Genomic DNA, 27,984 nt, shown 5'->3' on the forward strand with positions numbered 1-27,984 from the left:
TAGTTCCAGGGAAAGATTCTTACCTCTCTCAGGGGTGTTGCTGAGACTTTCCTGTCTGGGATGCTATTCCTACCCTTCTTCCCTAGCCGACTCCTGACCTCCTTCGCATAGGCTTCAGCTTGAATGTCACCTCTTCAGAAAGGACATCTTTTTCTTGTCTAATGTATGTCCCCTTCCTTGTTTCAGTTTGCTGCTTGTTCATTGCCCTTACCATACCTACAGCTGTTTTATTCCTTTGTTGCTTGCTTTTTTGTTTCCCCTCCACTGGGCTGTAAGATCCATGAGGTCAGGGATCATCTCTAGCTTCTTCCAGTCTCCAGCACCTAGCCCACTGCCTAGCACGGTTGCTTTCCATACTGTGGAATGACTCAAGCCACAGGAACCACGACACTGAAATTAACTGGCAGCGCAGTGCTCTGCGCTTCCACCTTCGGTACCCCCACTTAGCGGTCGGGATTTCAGTCCGCAGGAGGGAGCACCCGAACCCACTACCAGAGGCTTGATTGTGCCAGGGGAATGGTTTCCAGGGTGACAGCAAACAGGGGGCGGGGCCTCGGAACCGAGGGCCCTGCTCCCCTGAGAGGAGGCGGTGCGCAGAGGGGAGGCGGGCTCTCGCGCGCTGGGAGGGCGTGCGCCGCGAGGGGCGCATGCAGGGCCCCGGCGCGGCGCTGCTCCTGAGCGCGGGGGAGCTGGGGGTCGCGCACCAGGGCTCCGCCGCCTGGTACTGCCAAGAGGACGGCCGCACCAGTTCTCCCGCCCCATGGCCCTGGGCGTGCCACTCAGAGTTCCGGCCTCCCGAGACACTGCCTTGGCCGGGGCCCGCCTCCGCCTGTCCCGAGGGGCTTTGCGCTGGCGGCAAAGGCCGGGCCGGCAGTCCCTCTTTGAGCCGCCTAGGCCATGCCTTCGAGTCGCTGGTCCAAGGCACCCACACCCAGAGCGCAGCGGATCTCCGCCCCCTTGGGTCCCCGCACACTCCGGCTTCGGATGATGCCCAGTCGCCGGACGGTGAGGCCCGTTGCGGCCAGCCTATCGTGGCCGGAGGTGGTTGCAAGGACGAGAAGACTTGGGGTGGAGGGAATGAGGGGTCGGGAGAGTGTGGGCATCCGGATGAAGGGTGGAGAAAGGAGTGTGGGCATCGGAGGCCGGGAGAGACGCTAGGCTGAGCCTTCAGCCTGCCCCATCCCTACGCTGCATCTTTCTGCAGGTTCCCTTGTCCTCTGGCGAGGATTCTCCAAGCCATCTCACCACATGGGCCGGCTCAGAAACGCCAGGATCCACGTGGAGAGAGCTGTCAAGGTCGGAGGGGGGTGGAGGTGGGGTGTCTTGAAAGGGCCCTCAGAGTGGCTTAGCCTGCCTCGCTGAACTGTCTTCTTACATCCTTTAAAAACAAACGAACAAAACCAAAAACCTTGATCCCACACCCCTCTTAAAATATTCCCAATTTTTCAATACCCGTTCGTGGCGGAATTGTCTAACTTCTTTACCTGGCATTCACCCCTTCAGCTCTTACCACTCTGGTTCCTAGCCTTTCCCCATTCTCATTGGGAACCACTCTAGTCAAGGTCACTCATGACCTCCAAGGAGGCATATCCAGCAGCCCCTTTTCTGTCCTAATCTTGGTCTGGTACCTCGTGTCATTCTACACTGCTGCCCCACATACCCTGCCCCCTTGTCTGGACACAACACCAAGTTTTCCTTTCTCCCTCCCTGGCTGCTGCTTTTCCGTTGCCTTTGAAGGCTCCTCGGAGCTTTCCTGGTTCCCTGGATCCCTCCCCACACCTATCTCCTTGACTGTGAGTCCAGTAAATGTGCTGCGCCCTCTAAATGCCCTTTCCAGCCCAGTCTCTCCTCTGACTCCACACTCCTTAGATCCAGCCCCCTACTTGACATCTCCATCCAGAGAGAATTTAGAAGCACTTCAAACCCATGCCCCAAACCATACTCTTGATTTTCCTGCCTAAACCTGTCATTCTCCCTAATATCCCATCTTCCTCATCAACCAGTTGCTCAAGCCAGAAATATGATCTTTCTGTTCGTTCACCCACACATCTAGACAGCCGCTCTATGCCCAACATGGGGCTTGAACTCACAATCCCAAGATCAAGAGTCGCATACTGTACTGACTGAGCCAGCCAGGCACCCTGTTCACCTACTACACATCTAATCCCATCAGCAAAACCAGTCACCTCTGTTTCCAAAACAGGTCTCTAATCTGTCACATTCTCCACATTTTCACCCTCATTTTAGCTATTGTGGTTTTTCTCCTGCACAAACCACAACAGCCTTTTCTTTTCTTTTTTCTTTTGTTTTCTTTTCTTTTTATAACAGCTTTCTAACTGGTCTCCCTGCTTCCCTCCCCAGCCCCATCATCTGTTCTCTGTATAGCAGCAAGCCAAACTTATAAAGCCTCCAATCATATCATGCTCACTTTGCCTTTATTGCTTCATGCTACTCTTAATATTAAATCCAAGTCTGTTCAAGGCCTGCAGGACCTTCCACAGTCTAGCTGCTACCAGCTTCCTCAGGAGCTCTCCCCTCATTTTTCACACCCCATTCTCCCTGGCTTTCTTCCAGTTTCTTCTGACCTCTGTCCAGCCTCAAGACCTTTGCACATGCGTTTCCCTCTGCCTGAACTGCCATTTGCCCAACTCTGTACATTCATGGCTCCTTCTTATCCTTCCCATGCATGTATTTTTAGTCTGTCTGAGTCCCCATTAAGTATCCAGTTTTGGGAGGCAGCCAACCTAGATTTAAATCCTTGCTCTTTCACTTAATCACTGTGTAGCCAAACTATTCAACCTCTCTATGCCTCTGTTTCATAACAAGTTAAATGTTCATAACAGCATCTATTAAAAATACATATTGGGGCACCTGGGTGGCTCAGTTGTTAAGTGTCTGCCTTCGGCTCAGGCCATGATCCCAGGGTCCTGGGATCGAGCCCCACATCGGGCTCCCTGCTCAGCGGGAAGCCTGCTTCTCCCTCTCCCACTCCCCCTGCTTGTGTCCCCTCTCTCGCTCTGTGTCTCTCTGTCAAATAAATAAATAAAATCTATTAAAAAATACATATTATTGGGGCACCTCGGTGGTACCCGACTCTTGGTTTCAGCTCAGGTCGTGATCTAAGGTCGTGAGATTGAGCCCCACATTGGGCTTCGAACTCAGTGCAGAATCTGCTTGAGATTCTCTCCCTTTTCCTGTACCCCTCCCACTCATGCTCTGTCTGTCTCTCTCTCTAAAATAAATAAATAAATCTTTAAAAAAATACATATTGCTAGTAATATATATAAACTAAGCAGTACATAGTAGGTACTCAATAATTGTTAGCTATTACCATTATAATTATTACTATACATATTTATTTCTCTACTTGGTTATAATCTATTTCCCCTGCTGGAACATAAAAATTTCCTGAAGGCAGAAACCAGAACTGTCTGGTTCACCACTATATCTCGTATGTCTGGCACTTGGGTGATACTGACCAAGTATCCTTCTCTCACCTTACAGCAGAAAAAGATCTTTATGATCCAAGGCCGCTACCCAGTGATACGGTGCCTCTTGCGCCGGAGAGGCTGGGTGGAAAAGAAGATGGTCCATCACTCGGGCACCACCCTGCCACCACCCCAGAAGGATCTGGATAGCTCAGTAATGGGTGATAGTGACACCACTGAGGATGGTAAGCAGTTCCCTCCCTTTCCACAGGCTGCCCCTCCTGAGTCCCTTTCCTTTGGTTCCTGCTATCCCAGGGTTGAGACTTTGGTATGGGTCTACGGGGCAGGGACAGGGGCCTCACCAGGCCTGGGCTCTACATCCACAGAGGATGAAGAAGAGGACGAGGCATTTCGGCCACCGCAGCTGTTTGACTTTGATGATTTACTGGAATTTGATGACCTAGATGGGACACATGCTCTGATGGTGAGGGCCCCCGGGGGGCTGGCAGGGAGGGGCTGAGAGGGAGAGCACTAGAATCCAGCTGGGTGACCTCAGAGAAGTCCTCTCCTTCTCTGGGCCTCATTTTCCCTATCCGTAGTAAAAACTGATTGCTTCTATAAAGCCTGGATGGGCCAGCAGAGTGGTGAGGGACACAGTGAGGCTCAGACAAGGCTGGCCTGGGATCAGAACCCTGCTAGGTGATACCAGAAGCCAGCATAACCTCCACACCTTGTAATTCCCCCTTCCAAATAACAGCCCTTGGCAAGTGAAGGCTGGAAGGAAGGGCTTAAAAAGCTCTGAAAGAGGCTGATATGATGATGTAGAGGTGAGGACACCTCTGTATTGAAGTGAGGATACTTGGCTTTGGATCTTGGCACCACCACTTACTAAGCTGAATGTACCAAATTGCCATTTTTGTATGTCAGGAAAGGTTGAACACTGGCAATTTCATATGGCTCAACCATGTGAGCTCTTGGACAAGTCGCTTACCCTCCCTGTGCCTCAGTTCCCTCATCTGTGAAAGGGGGATAACAGTAGCACCTACTTCATAGGGTTGTGGTGAGGATTAAGTGAGTTGATATGAAAAGCACTTTAAAAGGAAGGAAGAAAAAAAAGCACTTAGAACAGGGCCTGGCACGTGGATGTCATGGCCTATTAGTAACCCTACCCTCCAGAGCCGTGGGAAGGATGGAGGAGGAAGAGCCCTGAGAGAACCTTTGTCACATGTTCTGTGCCCATCAGCTTGGAGTCCAGGTCCTGCCACTGAGCAAGTCACTGATAACCATGGGCCAAAACAAAAGTGTGGCATTCAGTTGTATGGCTTAGTCACTGAGTAGGGGCACCTGGCCACAGGAGTCCTGCAAGCCAGCCTATTCTCTGCTCACAAGTGTGTGGCCTGGAGGAAGAGATGTTTTTTCTTACCATACACAAAGATGGGGTGTGGGCTAGAGGCCACCTTGGAAGCATCTTCTCCTTCTATTCACCCACCCTGCTCAGCAGGCTGGGGAGAAGGTTCCTCAGGCCTTGTGCTGCCCACGCCAGTCTCCCCTGTCTCCTCGGCTCTCCCCAGTCCCGCATGGTTCGGAACGAGGTCCCCTATTTCATCTGGACAACTCGGCGGGATGTGCTGGACTGTCGCTTCCTCTCCAAGGATCAAATGATAAACCACTATGCCCGGGCTGGCTCCTTTACCACAAAGGTGGGTTCTCCACGGGAGCGGGCAGGGTAGCTTCTAACCCGCTAGCTCTTGGGCCAGCAACTCCACTCCTTGCTTTCCTTGTCAGGAAGAGAGAGTTCTCAGGAGGCAGAGAGGTGTATGATTCAGTGGGATTTGGAGTCAGGCAGGCCTGGGTTCGAATCCAACCCCTGCAGCATGTCTGGCACATGTAGACATAATGACTAAAATAGACTCCAGAATCCAAACAGGATCTGGAGCCAGAAAAACGCCACATCCAATGACTGTAAACAAGAGAGCCCTTACCAACTAAGCAAGGGATATCTGGCTGCTGGATCCATTCTGTCTCACCTGGGTTTATTAACAAGTGACTTCACCTCTCTGAACCTCAGTTTCCTTGTCTTTAAATGAGAACACCAGGAGGACCTATCTTGTAGCGTTGTGATAAGAATGAAGGGCTTTATTATGTTATTGGTGTAGGCTGGGAAGGCTTCCCAGAGGAGGCAGGTCTTCAAGAATGTGAGAGGGTGGATAGGAGGGATGTGGAGCATTCTTGGCAGAGCAAACTGTGTGGGCATACACATGGGGATGGATATGAGTGAGTCAGGCCTAGCAAGTACGGCAGAGTCTCTGAGAACACTCAAGCAGGATCTCCCTGAGCTGTCTGGGTGTGAGCCAAATGTGGGGAGTCCCTTAGAGGTGTCTGGGCAAGTCCCACTGTGCCCCCTCAGCAGCTAACTCCATAGGTGGGTCTATGTCTCAATCTCCGGAATTTGCCATGGTTTGATGAGGCTGATGCTGACTCCTTCTTTCCACGCTGCTACCGCCTGGGGTCTGAGGATGACAAAAAGGCCTTCATAGGTAAGGAGATGCCAGCCCCATGCCCCAGGCCGAAGCATGAGGGCTAAAACCCTGGTTCATGTTAGAGAGCAAAAGCCTCTCTTTATGCCCTCATCCACTCCAGCAGATTTCCTCTTCCATCCTCTATCCTACCTTTCCCTAATGTGCCTCCCTTAATGAACTTCCTAGCTTGGTCAACCCGGACCTCCAGAAGAGCTTAGATAGCTTAGATTGCATTCCAAAGCAGGTTCTAAAAGTTGGTCAATGGGTTGGGTTTGGAGTCCACAGTGTGTTCCAGGCCTATGTCAAATTCCATTGGCTAGATTGGGTTCCAAATCTAGAAAAGGCTCTAGACTTTGGGCTCCTAAGGCGGAATAGTTTCCAACTTCAGAACATGTTCTAAATTCAGGTCAGAATTTGTGTTCAGATTAGATGTTAGGTTTAAATTCATCTCCAAACCTGACATTGGTTTTGTGCTCAGATCTGGTTCTCAGGCTAGAGTAAGTATCAAAAGTGGATATGGAACAGAAGGGGAAAATGAGACGACAGTTCTAGGCAAGATTCTGAAGGCAGAATATGAGCCATGTCAGATTCTAGGCCTGGTTCTACAACTGAACAGGAGCCAGGTTCTAACCCCAGAGTGTAGAGTCGGAAGGTAGTTAGGTTCCGGATCCAAAATGGGGCAGGTTATGATCAGGTTCCGGAACCAGAACAGGCTTCGAGCCTAGGGGCTGAGCAGGGTATCCCCTGCCCCGGGAGCAGAGGACTTCTGGCTGACAGCTGCCCGCAACGTTCTCAAGCTGGTGGTAAAGTCCGAATGGAAGTCATACTCTATCCAGGCAGAAGAGGAAGAGTCCCCAGGTAAGTACTCTGGTTACCTCCACTCCCCACCTATTTATCTTCTCACCCATCCATCTGTTTATTTATACAGCTATCTAAGTATTAGCCACATCCATCTCCTTCATCACCCCTTCCCACCCACCCATCCCCACATCTACCCACCCACTTGTCCATCCATGCATCTACTCATCCATCTACCTTCCTACTGACCTACTCCTACCCCACTGAGCTCACATTCACCTGCCCATCCATCCATCCATTCATTCACCCATCACCCCACCTATCCCCCCACTATTGATCTACTCATTCACCTACCTTCTCTCAGCTCCACATTCCACACTACTTATCCATCTGTCCACGCCCCCACCTTCCTACCTACCCTCCCATAAACCCACCTACCCATTTATCCCCCTGCTTTTAGGAGTTCTTCTGTCCACCACCCATGTATCCTCCACCCCACCCACTCATCTGTTCTTCTGTCCCAACCACCCACCCACCTGTCTTCTGACTCATTTGTTAATCATCCACTGCATCATTCAGCCCTCCATGGGCCTGGCATGTGGCCGAGCACTATAGAGAGGACAGATTAAGAAGACATGGTCCAGGGGCACCTGGGTGGCTCAGTCATTAAGCGTCTGCCTTCGGCTCAGGTCGTGATCCCAGGACCCTGGGATCGAGCCCCACATTGGGCTCCCTGCTCCGTGGGGAAGCCTGCTTCTCCCTCTCCTACTCCCCCTGCTTGTGTTCCCTCTCTCGCTATGTCTCTCTCTGTCAAATAAATAAATAAAATCTTTAAGAAATAAAAAAATAAAAAATAAAAAAATAATAAAAAAAAAGAAGACATGGTCCATCCCTGCCTGTGGGGAGCTCATGTCTCTGATGAGGAAGAAGCAGTGAAACCATGTAGTTCCATGTGGTCTGAGGACCCCTTGTGCTTTGTGGAGGGGGACACAGAGAATCCCCTATTGCATGTTGGCCCAACCTATTGCTTGCTCTTCCTTTCTGTCTCTGCACTTAGTTCCTACCTCAAAGTGCCCATCCTATAATCCAAGGGCCTATCAGCCATGGATTCAGGGAAGTAAGGGACAGCTCTACTGGATGGAGGAAAATCCCTGCCTCTTCCAGAGAGAGATCTCTCCATTGCTGTCTCCTGGGTGTGTCAGGTGCAAAGAAGACTGTTGTGTGCCAGGATCAGGGACACAAGGGCCTCAGGTGTGTCAGAGGTCCCAGGAACAGAGAGGCTGCAGGTGTGTGCTGGGGCTCCAAGAGCTGAGAAGCTCTGGGGCATTTAGGGTGGAACCTCAAGTGAATGACAGGCCCTGGGACAGTGGGGGCCAAGGGTGAGTACTAGGGTCACAGGGGAATTTAGAACAAACCCTCAGGTAAGTGACAGGTCCCAGGACAGTAGGGGATACAGGTGTGTGCTGAGCCTCAGGTGTATTCAAGGTAAGGCCTCGGGTAAATGACAGGCCTTGGAGCAGTGGGGGCTGTGGCCTGTATCATGTTATATGCCTTGCATGTCGCTTAGTGACAGGCCCCTTCCTATCTTCAGGAGACAAACAGCCCAAGAAACAGGAGAAAAAGCCAGTGATGGTGTCCCCAGAGTTTGTGGATGAGGCTCTGTGCGCCTGTGAGGAGCACCTTAGCAACCTGGCTCACATGGACATCGACAAGGACCTGGAGGCGCCGCTGTACCTCAGCCCTGAGGGCTGGTCCGTCTTCCTCCAGCGCTACTACCAAGTGGTCCAGTGAGTACCTCTGCCGCTAGGGCTGTGGGGTGTGGGCAGGTTCCCCTTGCTGTCAGGGGGCTTCTGTGTTCTGAGCTGATGCATAGGTAATGCAGCCCCACTCTCCTCCCCAGGCCTCCCCCTTTTGTTTGCCCTGCTGCTCCTGCTCAAGAACTCTCAGGGACTCCCACTGCCTTCATGATAGGTTCCAAACCATTCTTCCGGAATCTGGGCTTAGCATAATGACTAAGATCATGGCCTGCGCCGTCAGAGAGTCCTGACTTTGCAGCTTCCAGGCTCTTTGACCTTGGCAACGTCACTAATCTTTCTGAGCTTTACTTTTCACATGCAAAATAGATTTTAAAATAATGTCTGCCTCAGAGGTAGGATTAGACAGGATAATTTGTGTTATGTGCGCAGCACAGACTCATAGTATTCACTCACAAAGTGAGAATCTATTAAGTTGTTTAGGTTTTATCCTGGAAGCCAGTGTTTCCCAAAGTGTGTTACAGAGGATGCTTAGTTCTGCAGGGCAGAAATCAGTTTTATGAAAGAAAGGCTTTTGTGGTCAATTGCATTTGGAAAACATTAGGTTAAGCAAAGTTAATTAATTCCTTGATGCCGGACTTTTCAGAACCTGTGGGTGGCGTTAACCTCCAAGAGAGATACCGTGCGCAGTATATCCTGTAGTTAGCGTGACCCCTACCCCAGCGCCCGCCCCACCACAGGCATCCTGGGGGGCTGTATTTTCAGAACACACTTTGGGAAAATGTTCTTGATCAGAGGAAGGGAGTTGAGTCGAGACTGGGATTCGATTCAGCAGAGGTGTGCAGCAGAGAGAAAGGGAGAAGCACCCTGAAGCCAGGAGAACACCCAGCATTTATTGAGCACTTCCTATGTGCCCAGCATGGTGCCAGGCTCCAGAAATGAAGTTCAGTCCCTGCCTTCAAGGGGCACACAGCTCAGTGGGGAGGCTTGCCACAAGCCAGGTGGAAGTGCTAAGGGCCTCAGCCCGCGTGGTAATAGAAAGGAATGGGCAGGGGCGCCTGGGTGGCTCAGTCATTAAGCGTCTGCCTTCGGCTCAGATCATGATCCCGGGGCCCTGGGATCGAGCCCCGCCTCGGGCTCCCCGCTCTGTGGGAAGCCTGCTTCTCCCTCTCCCACTCCCCCCTGCTTGTGTTCCCTCTCTCGCTGTGTCTCTCTCTGTCAAATAAATAAATAAAATCTTTAAAAAAAAAAAAAAAGAAAGGAATGGGCAGACTTAATGATTTTTATAGGGGAGACTAAAGAACTAGTAAGTGAACTTTGAATGAATGACATACTGCGCAAACCTGCATCTTTGATAAATAATTCATTTGTAATTTTTTTAAATGTTAGAAAGTGAAAACTAGATGACCTTATACTTTCCCCTTAACTACCAGAAAAGTACCAGAAAAAGCTACCCTTCTTTTTTTTTTTTTATTTTTTATTTTTTATTTTTTTTTAATTTATTTATTTGACAGAGAGATAGCACAAGTAGGCAGAGCGGCAGGCAGAGGGAAAGGGAGAAGCAGGCTCTCCGCCGAGCAGGGAGCCCGATGCGGGGCTCGATCCCAGGACCCTGGGATGACGACCCGAGCCGAAGGCAGCCGCTTAACCGACTGAGCCACCCAGGCGCCCCAAAAGCTACCCTTCTTAAACTAAGAATTATCAAGACTGAGTTAGAACATTAAGTGTAAAGAACATGAGTCCTTTGTATTTCTAGATTGGGGCAAGTTCCAGAGGGCCATAGGCACTCCTCAAAAGTCGGGATTACATAGAATATCACATCATATAAGGACGCCTGGCTGGCTTAGTCGGTAGAACATGTGACTCTTGGTCTTGGGGTTGTGAGTTCAAGCCCCACGATGGGCATGGAGCTTACTTAAAAAAAATTTGCCTTGGGAACATTTGTCAAAAATACTTTTTTTTTTTTAAAGATTTTATTTGTTTGAGAGAGAGAGAATGAGAGACAGAGAGCACGAGAGGGAAGAGGATCAGAGGGAGAAGCAGACCCCCCGCCAAGCAGGGAGCCCGATGCGGGACTCGATCCCGGGACTCCAGGATCATGACCTGAGCCGAAGGCAGTTGCTTAACCAACTGAGCCACCCAGGCGCCCAGTCAAAAATATTTTTTAGGGGCACCTGCGTGGCTCATTCAGTTAAGCATCTGCCTTCAGCTCGGGTCATGATCCTAGGGTCCTGGGATCGAGTTCCACATCGGGCTCCCTGCTCAGCTGTGAGTCTGCTTCTCCCTCTGCCTCTGCCTCTCCTCCTGCTTGTTCTCTCTCTGTCAAATAAATAAATAAAATCTTAAAAAAAAAATTTTTTTTAATTACATCATATGACATATATAGCGTTAAGTGGTTCACTCACAGAAGTTATAGATCATTAAGTTTTGTTAATTCATTCAATATTTACTGCTGTGTTTTCAACTTTTTGAAACAAATCCATGACTCACCAGCCAGGCTTTTATCAAGATTGACTTCCTGCAAAAACACTGATTGCTTTTTTCTTTTTTGTTAAATACAAAAATCACATTGTCATATCTAATAGACTTTTTCAAATTGCACATGCCCCTGCCATCCTCATATGACACTTTCCTGGGCCAAACCACAGGTTTACTGAGTAGATTCTCATGCCGTGGCCCACAGAAAAGGGAGCAGGTGCGACTGCTCCTAAGAGGCCTTGCCGAGCCCCCTCCATCTGGCTGCTCTCTCTACTCCTGGTGCTGCTCACTGGGTGCTCCTGCCTCCTCAGGATGAGAACTGGAAGTTCTTCATGGCTGGAACATTCGTAAGGCTAAGATATAAAGCGGGATTAGCATCTAAGGGAAGCTTCCTGCCTGTTCAGTCAGAGGGAGAGGAATGGGAGGGTGTGGAGGAGGCTGCCGTGTGAGGTATTCCGTGACTTGGTTTAGGTCAGGACGTTTGTGTCCTGTAGGGAACAGAGTCCCTCTTTGTCCATGAACCCTTATCTGTACAGCCCAGTGCTGAGGCGGGCAACCATTCATCCAGTCAACAGACTTTGTCAAGAGCATGTAAAAGTGCCAGGTATACTGCTGGGGGAGGGGAAACGCTAACCAACGTTCCTGCTCTTACGGAGCTTGGACTCCAGTGAAGGGAAACAGACAACAGCTAAATAAGCATAGGTGTGGGGTGGTTGGGATGAGAGACAAGCCAAGGGGCTGTGTGATACAGACGTGCTTGGGAAGAATTAGACCAGGAAGGGACCCATCTGTCAACCAGTTGTAGGTCCAGGTTTGGAGGGGAATGAACCCCCAAAAGCACCTGTGGGTGGAGGGATCAGGCAGGACAGAGTTTGCATCCTGGCTCAGCACTGAACTCAATATGTGGCCTTAGGCGAGTCCCTGAACTCTCCCAGCTTCAGTTGGCACTGAATGGTCCCAAAATGGGACCGGTAATACCTCCTTGGCAGGGCCATAGAGAGGATTAATGATAACATATGTGAAGCCCCTGGCACCGTGCCCGGCGTGTAGTGGTGCCTCATCATCAGATGCTGGTGTGATTAAATTCTGCCAAGGCAGTTTTATTGTAATAGAAGGGAGGTGGCAGAAGGTGGAGTGTTAGAGTGGGACGGTGTGTAAAATGTGGAATTTTCCCTCTTCTCTCCTATTCCAGCACTCTCAGACGGCGCCCTGGGCTGGTTACAGTTTGGGGGGCAGCTTGAGGGTGGGGTGGAGGTTTGGAGGAGACCTATCTGCGTTTCTTGGGGAAAAGCATGAGCCCGGCTGGTTGGACCATGGCCGGGGGGCGGGGCGTGGTCTCGTGTCTCCTCTTGCCTTGTGTACCAGCTGCCGCCAGGCCCAGCCCTGCCCATGTCCCATCATCTCCCCACAGCGAGGGGGCAGAACTCAGGCACCTCGACGCTCAGGTCCAGCGCTGTGAGGACATCTTGCAGCAGCTGCGGGCTGTGGTGCCCCAGATGGACATGGAAGGAGATCGCAACATCTGGATCGTGAAGCCGGGAGCCAAGTCCCGAGGACGAGGTGGGAGTCAGCCCCTGCTTCCTACACCAGCACCCTACAGCCTGCCTGTCCAACTAGAGGCCAGGGAGCTTAATAGTGCAGGCTGTACGGGGGCCAAACTGCCTGGGTTTGAATCCCAGCTTTGCTACTAACATGCTGTGTGACCTTGAGCAAGTTACATCACCTCTCTGAATCTCAGTTCCCTCATCCTGTGAGGTGAGGATTAAATGAGGTTGTATGTCTAAAGCTCACCGTGGTGCCTGACACAGAGTAATCACCCCATAAACGTTGGCTGCTGTGACGAGTGTCATCTCCTCTCCTGCTTTCAGAGTCGGGTTAATGCATTAGGTGTGTCTGGTGATACTCGTGTGCAGTAGCCTGTCATCTAAGGGCTCTCTGATTTGACCAGGGCATCCTTGTGAAATAGCATGGTGTTAAGGGTATGGATGCTGAGAGCCAGACTACATCAGGTCAAGCCCAAACTTTGCCTCCTTCTATCTGTAAGATTTGGGGCAGGATAGTTAACCTCTTCTCTACCTCATTTCATCATTTGGTAAATGGAGCCAATGTTACCTACTAGAGAGGATTAAGTAAGTATAATATGTGCTTTTATGTAGTAACTGCTATGTAAGTACTATAATTTTTAGCTGTTATTCTGGCTGCTCAGCCCAGTGAGTGGAATTATAACAGGAGAGCCAGCAAGTTGGGGAGCTGCATTAGCCCAGCCTAAAAAATCTGGTTAAGGACTCGCAAGATGTGGAAAACAGACTTCCAGATTCTTCCAAATACTGTTCTTGGATGAGTTTGTTCATGTCCAAGTGAAAGGTACAGACACTGTGGGACACTCCTCTCGAGGATGTCACTTCAAAACCAGCATGTTGGTCTTTTCTTTTCCTACCTTGAAAATACTTGTGTGGTTTTCTTCCAATTACGAAAATATGTATTATTAAAAAAAAAGAAAAGAAAGACCAGGGGTGCCTGGGTGGCTCAGTCAGTTAAGCATCTGACTCTTGGTTTTGGCTCAGGTCATGATCTCAGAGTCGTGAGATCAAGCCCCACATTGGGCTCTGCTGAGTGCAGAGCCTGCTTGGGATTCTCTTTCTCCCTCTCCCCCACCTCTACCTCCCCATCCCGCTCTGGCGTGCATGTGCACCCTCTCTCTCTCTCTCTCTCAAAAAAAAAAAAAAAAAAAAAGAAGACCAGGCACTACAGACACATAGAAAGAAGAAAGCAAAAGCCACTCTTGGTTTTACTGAGATAGCTACTATTCACCGTTTGGTGTGTTTCTTTCTAGGCTTTCTTCTATGCATTTGAGGAGAGAGAGGGAAAGGGAGGGTGTGTGTGCGCATGTGTGTTTTATTTTAAACAACATATTATTCTATATCCTATCGCATTTATTATATCTTTCCATATCAGTTAAGTATTACTCATTTCAATGAGTATTACTCATATGAGTATTACTCATTTCTTTTTTGCATTTTTCTTTTTCTTAACAATAAGTCTTAGAGATCACTTCATTTCAGTATATCTAGATCTGCCTTTTTTTCCCTGTTTTTAGCTTATTGTTATGGACAGTCTTCCTGTTTTTTTTTTTTTAAAGATTATTTATTTGAGAGAGAGAGAGTGCGCGCACACATGCAGGCGCGAGTGGGGGAAGGGGCAGAGGGAGAGGATCTTCAGGCAGACTCTCTGTTGAGTGCAGAGCCCAACGTGGGACCCTGGGATCATGACCTGAGCCGAAGGCAGACAACTGACTGAGCCACCCAGGCGCCCCAATAAAAAAAATCTTAAAGGGAAAAAAAGTCACAAGCATCATGTTCTTGGGAATCTTGGTGATCATTCTGGCCATTTGAGAAAGGCTCTGGCTTGGGAACCAGGCATAGGCTATTCTGTGCCATTAGCAGGTGATCGGGCTGCTTTGGGGACCAAAGAATGAAGGAGTGAGATTGATTTGTGAATATGTATGTTTGCCACATGACTCTGATCATTATTAGCATTAAAATGACGCTTTATAAATATAAGATACTTAATGTCACTTGTTATAAAAGAGATAAAATTAAAATAAGATAACCATTTTCTACCTAGAAGAATAGCCAAAATAATCAGTAGTGTTGGGTAGGATGTGGGCAGATACATAATCTCATACACTTTTGCTGGAAGTGCAAATTGGTAGAACATCTTGGGTAATATAAAATGAAAACATGTACATATCCCTGGAGCCAGCAAATCTACAGCTAGAAATTCGTTCTACAGATAACTAATAATAATGGTAGGAATTAACATTTGCTGAATGCTCACCGTGGGCCAAGAACTATTCTAAATCTTTAACATGTTCAGATGTATAGAATCCTATCAAAGCAAGGCATGTAGACTCTCCCATAGCTTGAAAGGATATACGTCGGACCTGGAAGCAGCGGTTGGCTGCCTCTGGGAAAGAAGTATTTTTTATTGTATACCCTTTTGTACTGCCTGCTTTTTGTTTTTGTTATTTTATATTCTGTTAATTATTGGGAAAAAACTAATCAAAGTCATATATGCACATGGTTTTTTAAAAAGCCCAATATGGTTTGAATTTTTACCTGTGCATATATTACTTTTCAATCAAACAGACGTGGTTAATTAAAAAAAATATTTTAATCTTCAGCAGATCCTCAGCTTTCCCAAAGGGAACAGGGTTCTGAGGGAAGCAGCCTTACCTACTTGGCCCTATCAGTTCTGTAGGGATGAGGGCTTAAGATGAGCTGTCCGTGGTCCCCTGGCCCTTCTCCTAGCCCAAGCCTGACCTGATCCCTGACCACCCTGTTTCCCCCTTAGGCATCATGTGTATGGACCACCTGGAGGAGATGCTGAAGCTGGTAGATGGCAACCCCATGATGATGAAGGACGGCAAGTGGGTGGTACAGAAGTATATTGAACGGCCTCTGCTCATCTTTGGCACCAAATTTGACCTGAGACAGTGGTTCCTGGTGACCGACTGGAACCCACTTACCGTGTGGTTCTACCGTGACAGCTACATCCGCTTCTCCACACAGCCCTTTTCTTTGAAGAACCTTGACAAGTGAGCCATATCCCTTATCTCCTCTGAGCTCCCCTGTCTAGCTTGGGAGCTGACAAGGAACAGGTGGTTCCCCAGTGCCATGTTGGGCTCCAAACACAGACTCTGCAGGCAGTCAGGTCCTCCATCCATCCAACAGATACCTACCAAGGGTGTTCTAAGCACCTGGGATACAGCAGTGACCAAAATAAGAGCCCAGTTCTCAAGAGTTCACATTCCCGCACATAAGCTGGGCGAGTATGAAATGTGTCTGCCTACATCCTACCCAACAATGTTGATTATCTTTGCCATTCTAAGTAGAAAATGGTTATCTTAATTTTATCTCTTTTATAATGAGCGATGTTAAGTATGTTATGCTCATAAGGCATCATTTTAATGCTGTTACTCATAGATAAGCAATGAACGTAATAAGTAAAATTATCTAATAGGTTGAAAGATGGTGTATGTTATATAAAAAAAAAAAAGAACATAGAGCAGGGTAAGACGGTTCAGGAGAAATGCAAAAGGAGAGAGGCAAGTTGCAGCGTTAACTCGGAGGGGGCGGTGAGAGAAAAGCCTTGTTGAGCCCTGGGTTCAAATTCCCTCTCTGCAGCTGCTAAGCTGTGTGACTTTGGTCACATGAAACCTATTGAAGCTTCATTTTTCACATCTGAAGAATGGAGGCAGTATTATGAAACTCATAGCTATCGGTTCCCGAATGCTTCATATGTGACAGTTGCTAAGCACTTCATGCATATTGTCTCACTCATTCATGAAAACCCAGTGAAATGGGTCCTAGTACCACCCCCATTTTACAGATGTGAAGGAGCATTTGGGTGAAAAGATCTCACTACTAGTCGGTGGTGAAGGTAGGCCTTGAGCAGTCTTGTTTTTTGTCTCTGTTTTCGATTTTGTTTTGAGCAGTCTTGTTGACTACAGGGCCCACACTCCTACCCACCTTCGTACCTTCCAGGCAGTGGGAGGGCTAACTGAGACTAAAGCACGTAATGCTGTGGCCCCGTAGGGGGTGCTCTCAGAGGGATGGGACTGGTTCTGGCCCTAGAAGAATGTAGCAGGGCCCAGACCTTTGTCCTTCTTGTGCTTCCCCGCAGAGCCCCATCTCAAGGTGAATGGTCTGGGATGGCCCAGGGTTGGTTCCAGGTTCTGCCTGCCCTCCCCACGTTTGGGTGGGAGAGGCACAGGGAGCGAGACCCCAGCTTTCTGCTCTCTGCCCCAGCTCAGTGCACTTGTGCAACAACTCCATTCAGAAGCACCTGGAGAATTCATGCCATCGGCACCCGCTGCTGCCCTCAGACAACATGTGGTCGAGCCAGAAGTTCCAGGCGCACCTGCAGGAGATGGGGGCCCCAGACGCCTGGGCCACTGTCATCGTGCCTGGCATGAAGGCTGCAGTGATCCATGCCCTGCAGACCTCCCAGGACACCGTGCAGTGTCGGAAGGCCAGCTTCGAGCTCTACGGTGCTGACTTTGTGTTTGGTGAGGACTTCCAGCCCTGGCTGATCGAGATCAATGCCAGCCCCACCATGGCCCCCTCCACTGCTGTCACCGCCCGGCTCTGTGCAGGCGTGCAAGCCGACACCCTGCGTGTGGTCATCGACCGGCGGCTAGACCGCAGCTGTGACACAGGAGCCTTCGAGCTCATCTACAAGCAGGTGAGGTGGCGCCCCCTCTTCCAGGCGGCCCTCTAGTGAAACACAGGGCACTGCAGTCAGACAGAACTGGTGCAAGTTCTGGTCCTGCCACAGTGACTCAGTACAGCCACTTCTAACCTTGAGCCTCCATTTCTTCATCTGTAAAATGGAGATGCCATTACCATCTTTCTCGTAGGGTTTGGAAGCATGAAAATGAGTTAATGTGTGTGGATCATCCCTACGATCCAGTCATTGCACTACTGGGTATTTACCCAAAGAATACAAAAACACTAATTTGAAAGGATACATGCACCCTATGTTTATTGCAGCATTATTTACAATGGCCAAATTATGGAAATAGCCTAAGTGTCCATCGATAGATGAATAGATAAAGAAAATGTGGTATATACAGTGGAATATTATTCAGCCATAAAAATGAAATCTTGCCATTTCCAACAACGTGGATGGAGCTGGAGAGTATAATGCTAAGTGAAATAAGCCTGTAAGAGAAAGACAAATACCATATGATTTCATCACATGTGGAATTTAAGAAACGAAACAAAAACGAACAAAGGGAAGAAAAAAAAAAAGACAAACCCCAAACCAGACTCTTAACTATAGAGAACAAACTGATAGTTACAGAAGGGAGGCGGGTGGTGGATGGGTGAAACAGGTGATGGGGATTAAGGAGGGCACTTGTGATGAGCACGGGGTGATACATGGAAGTGTTGAATCGCTATATTGCTGTATCGTATACCTGAAACTGATATAACACTGTATGTTAACTACACGGGAATTAAAAAAATTAATTGTAACACTAACAACAACAAAAATATACATGTGGATCATATTTCTGGAGAGTCATATAGCAAAGTGTTAAAAGCAAAACCTCCCTGGGTTCAAATTCCTGCTCAGTAACTATGAGCTGTGTGGCTTTGGACAATTTCCTGACCCCTGGGGCACTCAGTTTTCTCATCTGTAAAGCAGGACTGCAGATAGTCCCTGCCTCATAAGGTTGTGATAATTAAGTGAGTTGACATAAGTAAAGCCCTTCAGAACAATGCCCGAACATAGTCAATGCTGCAGGTTTTAGCTATTGTTACTACCTAATAAGGTTGTCGGGTGTTTGACGATGGCATCACATATAATGCCTGGAAATACAGTAAGAGTCAGTGGAAGCTACTGCTGCTGCTGCTGCTGCTGCTGTTGTTGTTGTTATTATTATTATTATTATTATTGTTTTACTACTTTTGTAATACTTTTACTCCCCTTGTTCCAGAAAGAGATTTGAGTCTACTTATTGGAATAGAATAAGATTTTTATTTTTATTTTTTTAAAGATTTTATTTATTTATTTGACAGAGAGAGACACAGCGAGAGAGGGAACACAAGCAGGGGGAGTGGGAGAGGGAGAAGCAGGCTTCCCGCTGAGCAGGGAGCCCGATGCGGGGCTCGATCCCAGGACCCTGGGATCATGACCGAGCCGAAGGCAGACGCTTAACGACTGAGCCACCCAGGCGCCCCTAGAATAAGAGTTTTAAAAATCAGTCAGAAAACCAATTTCAAGGGTTTCTGAACTCTGCAAGTAATCTCTGGTGGCAGTTAAATTAAGTATCCTAATCCTAAATATCATTCTGATTAGGATTCAGCTTCTACCAAAATTTGGCCACAGGTAGAGAACGTGCAGATCACATGACCCAAGTGTCCTGGTCTTTGTCACTGTTACTGTTCATAAATTAATATCGACACTTTGGTTTCAAAAAACATAAGTGAAGGGCGCCTGGGGGGCTCAGTCGGTTAAGCAGCTGCCTTCAGCTCAGGTCATGGTCCCAGGGTCCTGGGATCGAGTCCCACATCGGGCTCCCTGCTCGGCGGGAAGCCTGCTTCTCCCTCTGCCTGCTTCTCCCCCTGCTTGTGCTCTCTCTTTCTGGCAAATAAATAAAATCTTACGAGACCAGTGCTCTAACCCCTGAGCTACGGAGCCCTGTCTAAATAAATAAAATCTTAAACAAAAACAAAAACATGGGGCGCCTGGGTGGCTCACTCAGTTAAGCGTCTGCCTTTTGCTGGGGTCATGATCCCAGGCTCTCTGCTCAGCGGGGAGCCTGCTTCTCCCTTTGCCTGCCCGCCGCTCTGTCTGCTTCTGCATGCACTTGCTCTCCCTCTCTGGCAAATAAATAAATAAATCTTAAAAATCAAACGTAAGTGAAGAAATATAAGGGCAGAAAAATAAGACAAAACCAAGGGAGAAGGGAATGTTCTAGCACAATGGTTCCCAAATGCTGGTTCAGAGGCCAGAATCACCTGGCAAGCTTTCCAAAGGTACAGGTGTCAGGAAGCCACACCCCAGAGATTGATCTGAAATGTCTGGTTTAGGGATTATACATCTGCATTTTTCAGATGTCCTAGTTGTCCCCCCAAAATTTTATAGCTTATTTGTTTTTGTTTTTTATAATCTTTTAAAGAATTTAATTATTTTAGAGAGAGAGAGAGCATAAGCAGGGGGAGGGGCAGAGGGAGAGAGAGAGCGAGAGATTCTCAAGCAGACTTTGCACTGAGTGCGGAGCCTAGTACGGAGCCTGATGCGGAGCTCAATCCCACAACTCCAAGACCACAACCCAAGCCCAAATCAAGAATCAGATACTCAGTGGACAGAGCCCCCCAGGCGCCCCTGTTTTTGTTTTCTAAACTAACATATAATCAAGATACACACTTGGCATTGAGGCAGGGTAGGAGGTACACAGGAAGCACTGGTCCATAACAACTCTGAAATCTAGCCTTGCTCATATTTCCAGTTTTGCTGTTAAGACCCATTGTTACTTCCTAGGAGTTCTCCGTGGCTCTTGCTTCCATCCATTGGGATCTCAGTTCAGCCCTGAATCATCCTTCCTTTTCCATGAACATCCTCAATAGTTCTTAGTCTGTTACCTGCTCATAGAAATTTGCGGATACAAAAGCCTTTTTCATTTCATATTGTATCTGTCCCTTTCAGTTCAAGTGGATATTTTTAAAAACATTGTGGGTTTCTTAGGTATCAATTTATAATCTATTCTATTACACAAAATCCATATCCACAAATCTTAGAACTCTTCTTCCTATGAGGCTGCTGTAGGACAACAGCCCTCACAATTACAGAAACACCTACTGTTAACAGAGAGTGCCTATAACCCTCCCTTAAAATGTATTAAAGATTTAAACATAAGACCTGTAGGTATGCCTTGGGATGCTTAAAAGATCTGTAGCTGCTTTAAAGGACTTAGATCTCTCTGAAGTTTTTTTCTTATTGAGGTGTAATTGACATGCAGTCTTATATTCACTTAAAGTATACAATATTTGTACATGTATATATTCGATATTTGTATATGTTGTGAAATGACGACCACAATAAGTCTAGCTAACATCCATTACCACACATAGTTATAATTTTATTTTCTTCTGATGAAAACTTTTAAGATCTATTCTCTTAGCAACTTTCAAATATGCAATACAGTATTAACTATAGTTACCATGCTGTACATTACATCTATGATTTACTTTTTTTTTTTTTTTTTTAGAGAGGGAGAGAGAGAGAGCAGAGTGGGGAGGGCCAGAGGGAGAGGGAGAGATAGAATTTTAAGCAGGCTCCATGCCCAGCACGGAGACTGACCAGGGGCTCAATCTTATAACCCTGAGATCATGACCTGAGTCGAAATCAAGAGTCAGCCGCTTAACTGACTGAGCCACCCAGGCACCCCCGTGATTTGCTTATTTTATAACTGGATGTTTGTACCTTTTGGCCCCCTTCATCCATTTTGCCTACTGCCTCTGGCAACTACTAATCTGTTCTCTATCTATGAGTTCAGAGTTTTGGGTTTTGTTTTTGTTTTTATTTTAGATTCCACATTTAATTTACATCATGAGATATTTGTCTTTCTCCCTGACTTATTTCACTTAGTATAATGCCCTCAAAGCCCAGCCGTTTTGTCACAAATGGCAAGATTTCCTTCTGTTTTATGTCTAAATAATATTCCATGATAGCTAGCTAGCTAGCTAGCTAAACAGACAGACACATTTTCTGTATTCGTTCATCCATTGATGGGCACTTGTGTTGCTTCCATGTCTTGGCTGTTGTAAATAATACTGCCATGAACATGGGGGTGCAGATTATTTATTCAAGTTAGTAATTTTTTTTTCCCCTTCAGATAAATACTCAAAAGTGGAATTGGTGGATCGTGTGGTAGTTCTATTTTTAATTTTTTGAGGAAGCTCCATACTATTTTTTTTTTCTTAAGATCTTATTTATTTATTTGACAGCGAGAGAGGGAACACAAGCAGGGGGAGTGGGAGAGGGAGAAGCAGGCTTCCCGTGGAGCAGGGAGCCGCATGCGATGCAGGGCTCAATCCCAGGACACTGGGATCATGACCTGAGCTGAAGGCAGATGCTTAACGACTGAGCCACCCAGGCGCCCCTCCATACTATCTTGCACAGTGGCTGCACCAGTTTATATTCTCACTAACAGCTCACAAGGGTTCCCTTTTCTTCACACCCTTACCAACACTTGTTGTTTCTTACCTTTTTGAAAATAGCCATTCTAACACATGTGAGGTGATATCCCATTATGGTTTTGACTTGGATTTCCCCCATGATTAGTGATGTTGAGCACCTTTTCATGTGCCTGTTGGCCATCTGTCTGTCATCTTTGGAAAAATGTCTGTTCAGATCCTCTGCCCATTTTTAAATCAGATTATTTGTGTTTTTGCCATTGAGTTGTAGGAGTTCTTTATATATTTTAGATATTAGCCCCTTATCAGATATATGATTTGCAAATATTTTCTCCTGTTTGGCAGGTTGCCTTTTTACTTGGTTGATGGTTTCCTATGTTGTGCAGAAGCTTTTTAGTTAGATATAGTCCCATGTGTTTATTTTTGCTTTTGTTACCTTTGCTTTTCGTATCAAATACAAAAAATCCTTGCCAAGACTGATGTCAAGGAGCTTAGTACTGCCTGTGTTTTCTTCTAGGAGGTTTATGGTTTCAGGTCTTAAATTCACTTTAATCCATCTTGAGTTGGTTTTTATGTGTGTTATAGATAGTGGTCTGGGTTCATTCTTTTGAATGTGGCTTCCAGTTTTCCCAGCACCATTTATTGAAGAGACTGTCCTTTCCCCATTGAATACTTATACCTCCTTTGTCATAAATTAGTTCGCCTTGTATGTGTGGGTTTATTTCTGGGCAGCTCTGTATTCTGTTCAATTGATCTAGGTGTCTGTTTTTATGCCAGTACCATACTGTTTGATTGCTATAGCTTTGTAGTATAGTTTGAAGTCAGTGAGTGTGATGCTTCCAGCTTTGTTCTTCTTTCTCAAAATTGGTTTGGGGCCTCCTGGCTGGCTCAGTCGGTGGAGTATGTGACTCTTGATCTCAGGGTCCTGAGTTTGAGCCCCATGTTAGGTGTAGAGATGACTTAAAAATAAAAATCTTAAAAAAAAATTGTTTGGACTGTGCAGGGTCTTTTGTGGTTCCATATAAGATTTAGGATTGTTTTTTCTATTTTTGTGAAAAATGCCATTGGAATTTTGAAAGAGATTGCATTGAATTTGTAGATTGCTTTGGGTCGTGTGGACATTTTAGTAACATTAATTCTTCCAATTCATGAGCACAGAATATCTTTCCATTTATTTGTGTCTTCAGTTTTTCTCGTTGGTATCTTAGTTTTCAATGTACAGGTCTTTCACTTCCTTGATTACATTTATTACAGGTTTGTATTCCTTTGGGTGCTCTTTAATCTCTTTTAATCTAGAGCAGCGGCACTGCTTCCCCCCCCCCCCCCCCCCCCCCCCCATAGTTTGTTTGGATCTTTTGAAGGGACCGGGCTGGTTGTTTTGTAGAACTGTCCCACATTCTGGATTTATCTGATTTTTTCTTCGTGGTGCTGTTTAGCTTGTTCTTCTGTTATCTCAATGTCCTATAAACTAGAAGTTAGGCCAAACAGCTTGATGAGGTTCAGGTTAAACATTTTTGGCAAGAACACTTGAGAGGTGATGCTGGGTGCCCCATGTGATCTCACAAGGCACACACTGTTGGAGTGTGTCCTGATTAGTGATGCTAAGTCTGGCCACGGGGTTAAGGTGGTGGCTACCAGATCTCTCTATTGTAAGTTGGATCCTCCCTTTTGCAATGATCACTTACTTTGTAAAGTGATGCCTAGGCTGTGTGCACATGACACATTTTCCTGTTATCCTTTTCACTGCCCTGTTCTGATACCCAGTTTTGATTCTTGCCTCTTGTATCAGTTGGGCTTTGCGGGAGCTCTGATATTTGTATTTTTAACAAGCTCCAAGTGACTCTGATGTTTAGATAGATTCTAATCAGGATCCTTTGTTGACACAGAAAATACCTCCAAGTAGCTCAAGGTTAAAGGGGGTCATCAGCCAGACACAGGGGCTCTCCTGGAGCCCAGCTACGGGATGTGCAGCTGGCTTAATACTGTGAAAATTGTGAAAGTCACACAGGAGCGCCTCTCTTGAACCTTTTTCTCTGCCTCCTTCTGCAAATTTGCTACTTCATTCTCTTAGTCGAATGCCTTCATTAAGGCTCTTAATTTCTGCTTCCCCATAATGGGTTCATGCAGGGCTCCAGGCAGTCTCCAAGCCTCTTATCTGTCTGGGTGACATAACTCAAATTCCGTCTGCAGAGAATCTGGCTTAACTCAGGAAGCTGTCCATCAGCAGTGGCTTGTGGAGCAGAGCCGTTCACATTCCAGCAGGGGCTGGGAGAGCTTAGGGGAGGGCAAAGGGTAGGGGGTGCTGGTGGTAGCATGGCTAAGACTCCTTAACTCCACTGGGTTACTAATCCCAGGGGCTCTGTGACTTTCTAGGTACTGATTCAGGCCAACGGAGCCAGACTCCTTAGAGGACAGAGGTGGGCTTCCTGTTTCTTAGCCCAGAAATTAATTCCATCCATATTTGCCCTGATTCCTTCTGGGCCTACAATTCCAGCATCACTGTCTGAACAGGCCTCATCTCCTCTTCTTTCCCACAGCCTGCCGTGGAGGTACCCCAGTATGTGGGTATCCGGCTCCTAGTAGAGGGCTCCACCATCAAGAAGCCCCTGGCAATGTGTCACCGGCGGATGGGGGTCCGCCCAGCACTCCCTCACCTGCTGACCCAGAGAGGCTCTGGGGAAGGCAAGGACTCGGGGACCCTTACCCACAGGTCAGCTCCTAGGAAAGTTGCTGGAGCCAGGAGCCTGGGGCACACTGAGAAGCCAGCCTCCACTGCCACCACCTCGGCCCCCGGAAAGGGGAAGAAAGGCAAGGCGAAAAGTGCCACAGCCCTGGTCAACCCCAATCTCCGGAAGTGGGAGCCCCCCAGCACCAGGATGGGCTGCATTTTCACCATGACCTTTGCTAGTGGGGACAGGCAACCCCACCCCTTGAACAGATTGCCATTGAGTCTGAAGAACCCCCAGGCCCTGGGTAAGACCATTCCCCCAAAACACCCGAGGGTCCCAAGGCAATTTCTTCCTGCTCTCCAAGCCCCCGCTCCTAACCACCTGGATTTGCACCCCCACCATAGCCCCACCAAAAAGACACCAGTAGCAAGGAAAAGCCACCACTTAAAAGCATTTTTTAAAAATGCATGACCAAATGAGTATTGTTCCCTCCAAAGTAGCCACCCCGCAAGGCAGTTGGACTTACTTCAGATGCCAGGACTCAGTCCCAGGCCCATCTCTCTCCAGAGCCCAAGCTTTGCCTGCTGCAGTATTCTGCCTTTGCCTCCACGCAGAGTTGCCTCTGGGGGAAGGAGCTAATGTTTGTACAGCACTTAACAGTTTGCACTCTGCCGCTACCTAACCAGCTCCTTTAGTCCTCACAACCTAGCAAGGTAGGTGCTATTATCCCCATTTTCCAGCCGAGGTATCAGGAAGTTTGAGGAAGTTGCCCGAGGTTGCACATCTCAGAAGGGGCAGAGCTGGGATGCAGGCCCAGGTCTGTTGGACTCCAAATCCTGTGTTCTTCCCACGGCCTCTGGAGGAGGAACTGGGAGGGCTCCACCTGCCCTCATCTTCCCCCACCTCCCCACCCTCCACGCTCTCCTTGAGGGGCAGCTGGTCAGCCTTGGACCCTCCCCAGGCCCTCATGGCCCCTTTTGCTCCCACAGCCCCTTACCACTTCCCCAGCCTCCACACCAAGGCCCGGCTGTCTTCTCCCCATGTGCTCCGATCCCAGGGGCGGGTCCTCAGACTGCAACACAGCAAGTTGGTGGGCTCTAAGGCCCTGTCGACCACAGGCAAGGCCTTGATGACTCTACCTACTGCCAAGGTTTTGATTTCCTTCCCACCTAACCCTGAGCTCAAGTTGGCATCCAGCGTCCTGAAACCAAGAAAGGTGGGCCTTGAGCTGTGACTGGCACCCTGGTGGGCAGTGCTGAATCCTGGGCTCTGGGGTCAGGGCTGGAGGGCCCAGGCAAGGGCAGGTCCCAGGCTGGCTGGAGCCCCAGGGGAAGGGCTTTTGTCCTCAGAACCACCTTCCTGAACAGATTTCCTGATCATTTCTTCCACCTCTTCCCCCCTTTCACACCGAGGCTGTTGCTCCCCAGCGCCTTCGTGGTTCCCATCCTGGAGGTGCCTGTGGCCTCTACCCTTCGAAGTTGGAAATCTTCCTAGCACCCACAGGAAGGTCAAGGCCAAAGGCAAGTTCAAGACCAGACTCTGTGACAAACCCAAGGCTGAGGCATGCCTCATGAAGACACTGAGACTTCCAGGACCCCTGCCCTTTATCAATGCATACCAGGGGCTAGGGGGCATAGGGGACATGAGGCTAGAAAAGCCCTTGCTTCGGTCCTCACTGCCCCTATCCTGGATGCAACGCCAAATAAAAAGGAGCAAGTGAAGTATCCTGGGCTTGGCTTCATTTCTATTGGAGGGTGAAGAAGAGGGTAGGCTGGGGCCCTATACCCCAAGGTCCAGAATGAGAGCTGTGGAGGCCATCAGCAACCTCTCCACAAAGCAAAGGGCCAGAATTCCACCCCCTAGTGACAGACATGGGGCTTTCTCTGCAGGGACTCTCCGGCATCTCCGATCTTGGATTGGGGGATAAGCCTCACGTTGTAGATGAAGAAACTGAGTCTGAACAAGGAGACATGGCTTGCCCAAGATCATGTGGCAGTGAGAAGGCTAGGACATATTGCCGAACTGCTCACCACTGGGAGATCTCCAAGCCCCAAGCCCAGGGGAGAACCTGGGCTGGCAGCAGAGTGACATCTAACGGGCATCAGATTTACAACGTGAGATGGGGGAAGGATGGACCTTGCCTAAACACCAGCCCTTCTCCAGAGGGAGTTGGTCTGTCCCTTCCTCAGCAAGGGGCCATGGTCACCTAGAAAGGAAATACCCAACCAGCCACACCCATCTGAAAAACTTTGGTATTTCTTAGTTGTAGTGAGTTGAATGGTAGCCTCTCTTCCCCGCAAAAGATACATCTGCCTGGAACCCATGAATAACTTTCTTTGGAAAAATGGTCTTCATAGATGTGATTAAGTTAAAGATCTTGAGATGAGAGTACTCTGGATTATCCAGGTGGGCCCTAAATCCAATGACAAGTGTCCTTGTAAGAGAAGACACAGACACAAGAAGACCACGTGAAGATGAAGGCAGACTGATGTGATGCAGCCATGAGTCAAAGCTTGCAGCCACCAGAAGCTGGAAGAGGCAAGGATTCATCTCTAGAGGCTTCGGAGGACACGGCCCTGTCGACACCTTCATCTCAGCCTTCTGGCCTCCAAACAGATCTCTGAGAAAATCAGTTTCTGTTATTTTAAACCACTCAAGTTGTGCTAATTTTGTTACAGCAGTCCTGGGAAACTAATACACTAGTCAAGTGAAGATACATATACTCTGACAGCATCTCTTGCATAACCGAACCAGGAAATACATACAAGCGGGTTCACACCAGTGTTGTGCTAACAGCTGAATGATGACATTAACAGTAGAATGGATAAACTGGTATAGTCATGCACAGGCATTCAAACCCACCATACATCACAGATGCATTTCACAGTGTGGAACAAGAACAAATCACAAAAGAATATATATATATATAGCATGACTCCATTTATGGAAACTTCAGAATTGGGCAAAACAAAATACATTGTTTAGGGATGTGTATGTATGTGGAAAAACTTTAGCAAGGAAAGCTCCCATGTCAGGGGAGGGGGTTCCAACCTAGACTGAACAATAGAACCCCTTCAGGAGCTTTAAAAAAGATTGATGTCAGGATCTCCAGCCCAGATTGATAAAATTGGTATCTTTGGGGTGCAGAATCCCAGGGTAGGAAGGGGCTTTTTTAAAGCTTCGCTGAGGGGGTTCTAATATAGGGCCACCGTTGAGAATTGCTACCCTAACAAGGAAGGAGAGGCATGTTTCTATTTTGTGCCCTGAGTGGTGGTTATATGGGTGTCACCTTGTAATTATTCTTTAAATCACAGAGCTATTTATGTACTCTTTGTATGTTTGATATATTTCACAATTTTTTCAAGTAAAAGATCTAAGATCTTCACTTACATGCAGTCCCCAGAGTAGTCAGATTCGTAGAGACAGAGGAGAATGGCGGCTACTGGGGGCTGGGAGGAGTGGATGGGGCGTCAGTGTTTAATGGGGCAGAGTTTCAGTTCTTCAAGATGATGGGATGTGACGGTTGCACCACAATGTGAATGAGCTGTTCATTTAAAAATGGTTAAGATGGTAAATTTTGCTATGTGTATTTTACCACAATTAAACAACAACAAAAAAATCAGACATTTCCT

General features: G+C 47.7%; 1 protein-coding gene across 1 annotated transcript; it reads left to right on the plus strand.

The window, feature by feature from the left end:
* The first annotated feature begins 611 nt into the window (after positions 1-611).
* On the plus strand, positions 612-26,134 carry TTLL3 (tubulin tyrosine ligase like 3). The gene is given in 16 exon segments (XM_032411902.1): positions 612-1,041; positions 1,205-1,296; positions 3,505-3,673; positions 3,815-3,912; positions 5,000-5,128; positions 5,851-5,965; positions 6,707-6,805; positions 8,337-8,532; positions 12,389-12,537; positions 15,331-15,574; positions 16,788-17,223; positions 24,221-24,656; positions 25,342-25,568; positions 25,765-25,890; positions 25,893-26,022; positions 26,025-26,134. Coding segments are annotated over 16 exon segments (3,126 nt in total). The 5' UTR covers positions 612-647; the 3' UTR covers positions 26,111-26,134.
* Positions 26,135-27,984: the final 1,850 nt, after the last annotated feature.

This window comes from Phoca vitulina, unplaced genomic scaffold (assembly GCF_004348235.1).
Source record: "Phoca vitulina isolate PV1807 unplaced genomic scaffold, GSC_HSeal_1.0 scaffold13, whole genome shotgun sequence".
NCBI lineage: Eukaryota > Metazoa > Chordata > Mammalia > Carnivora > Phocidae > Phoca > Phoca vitulina.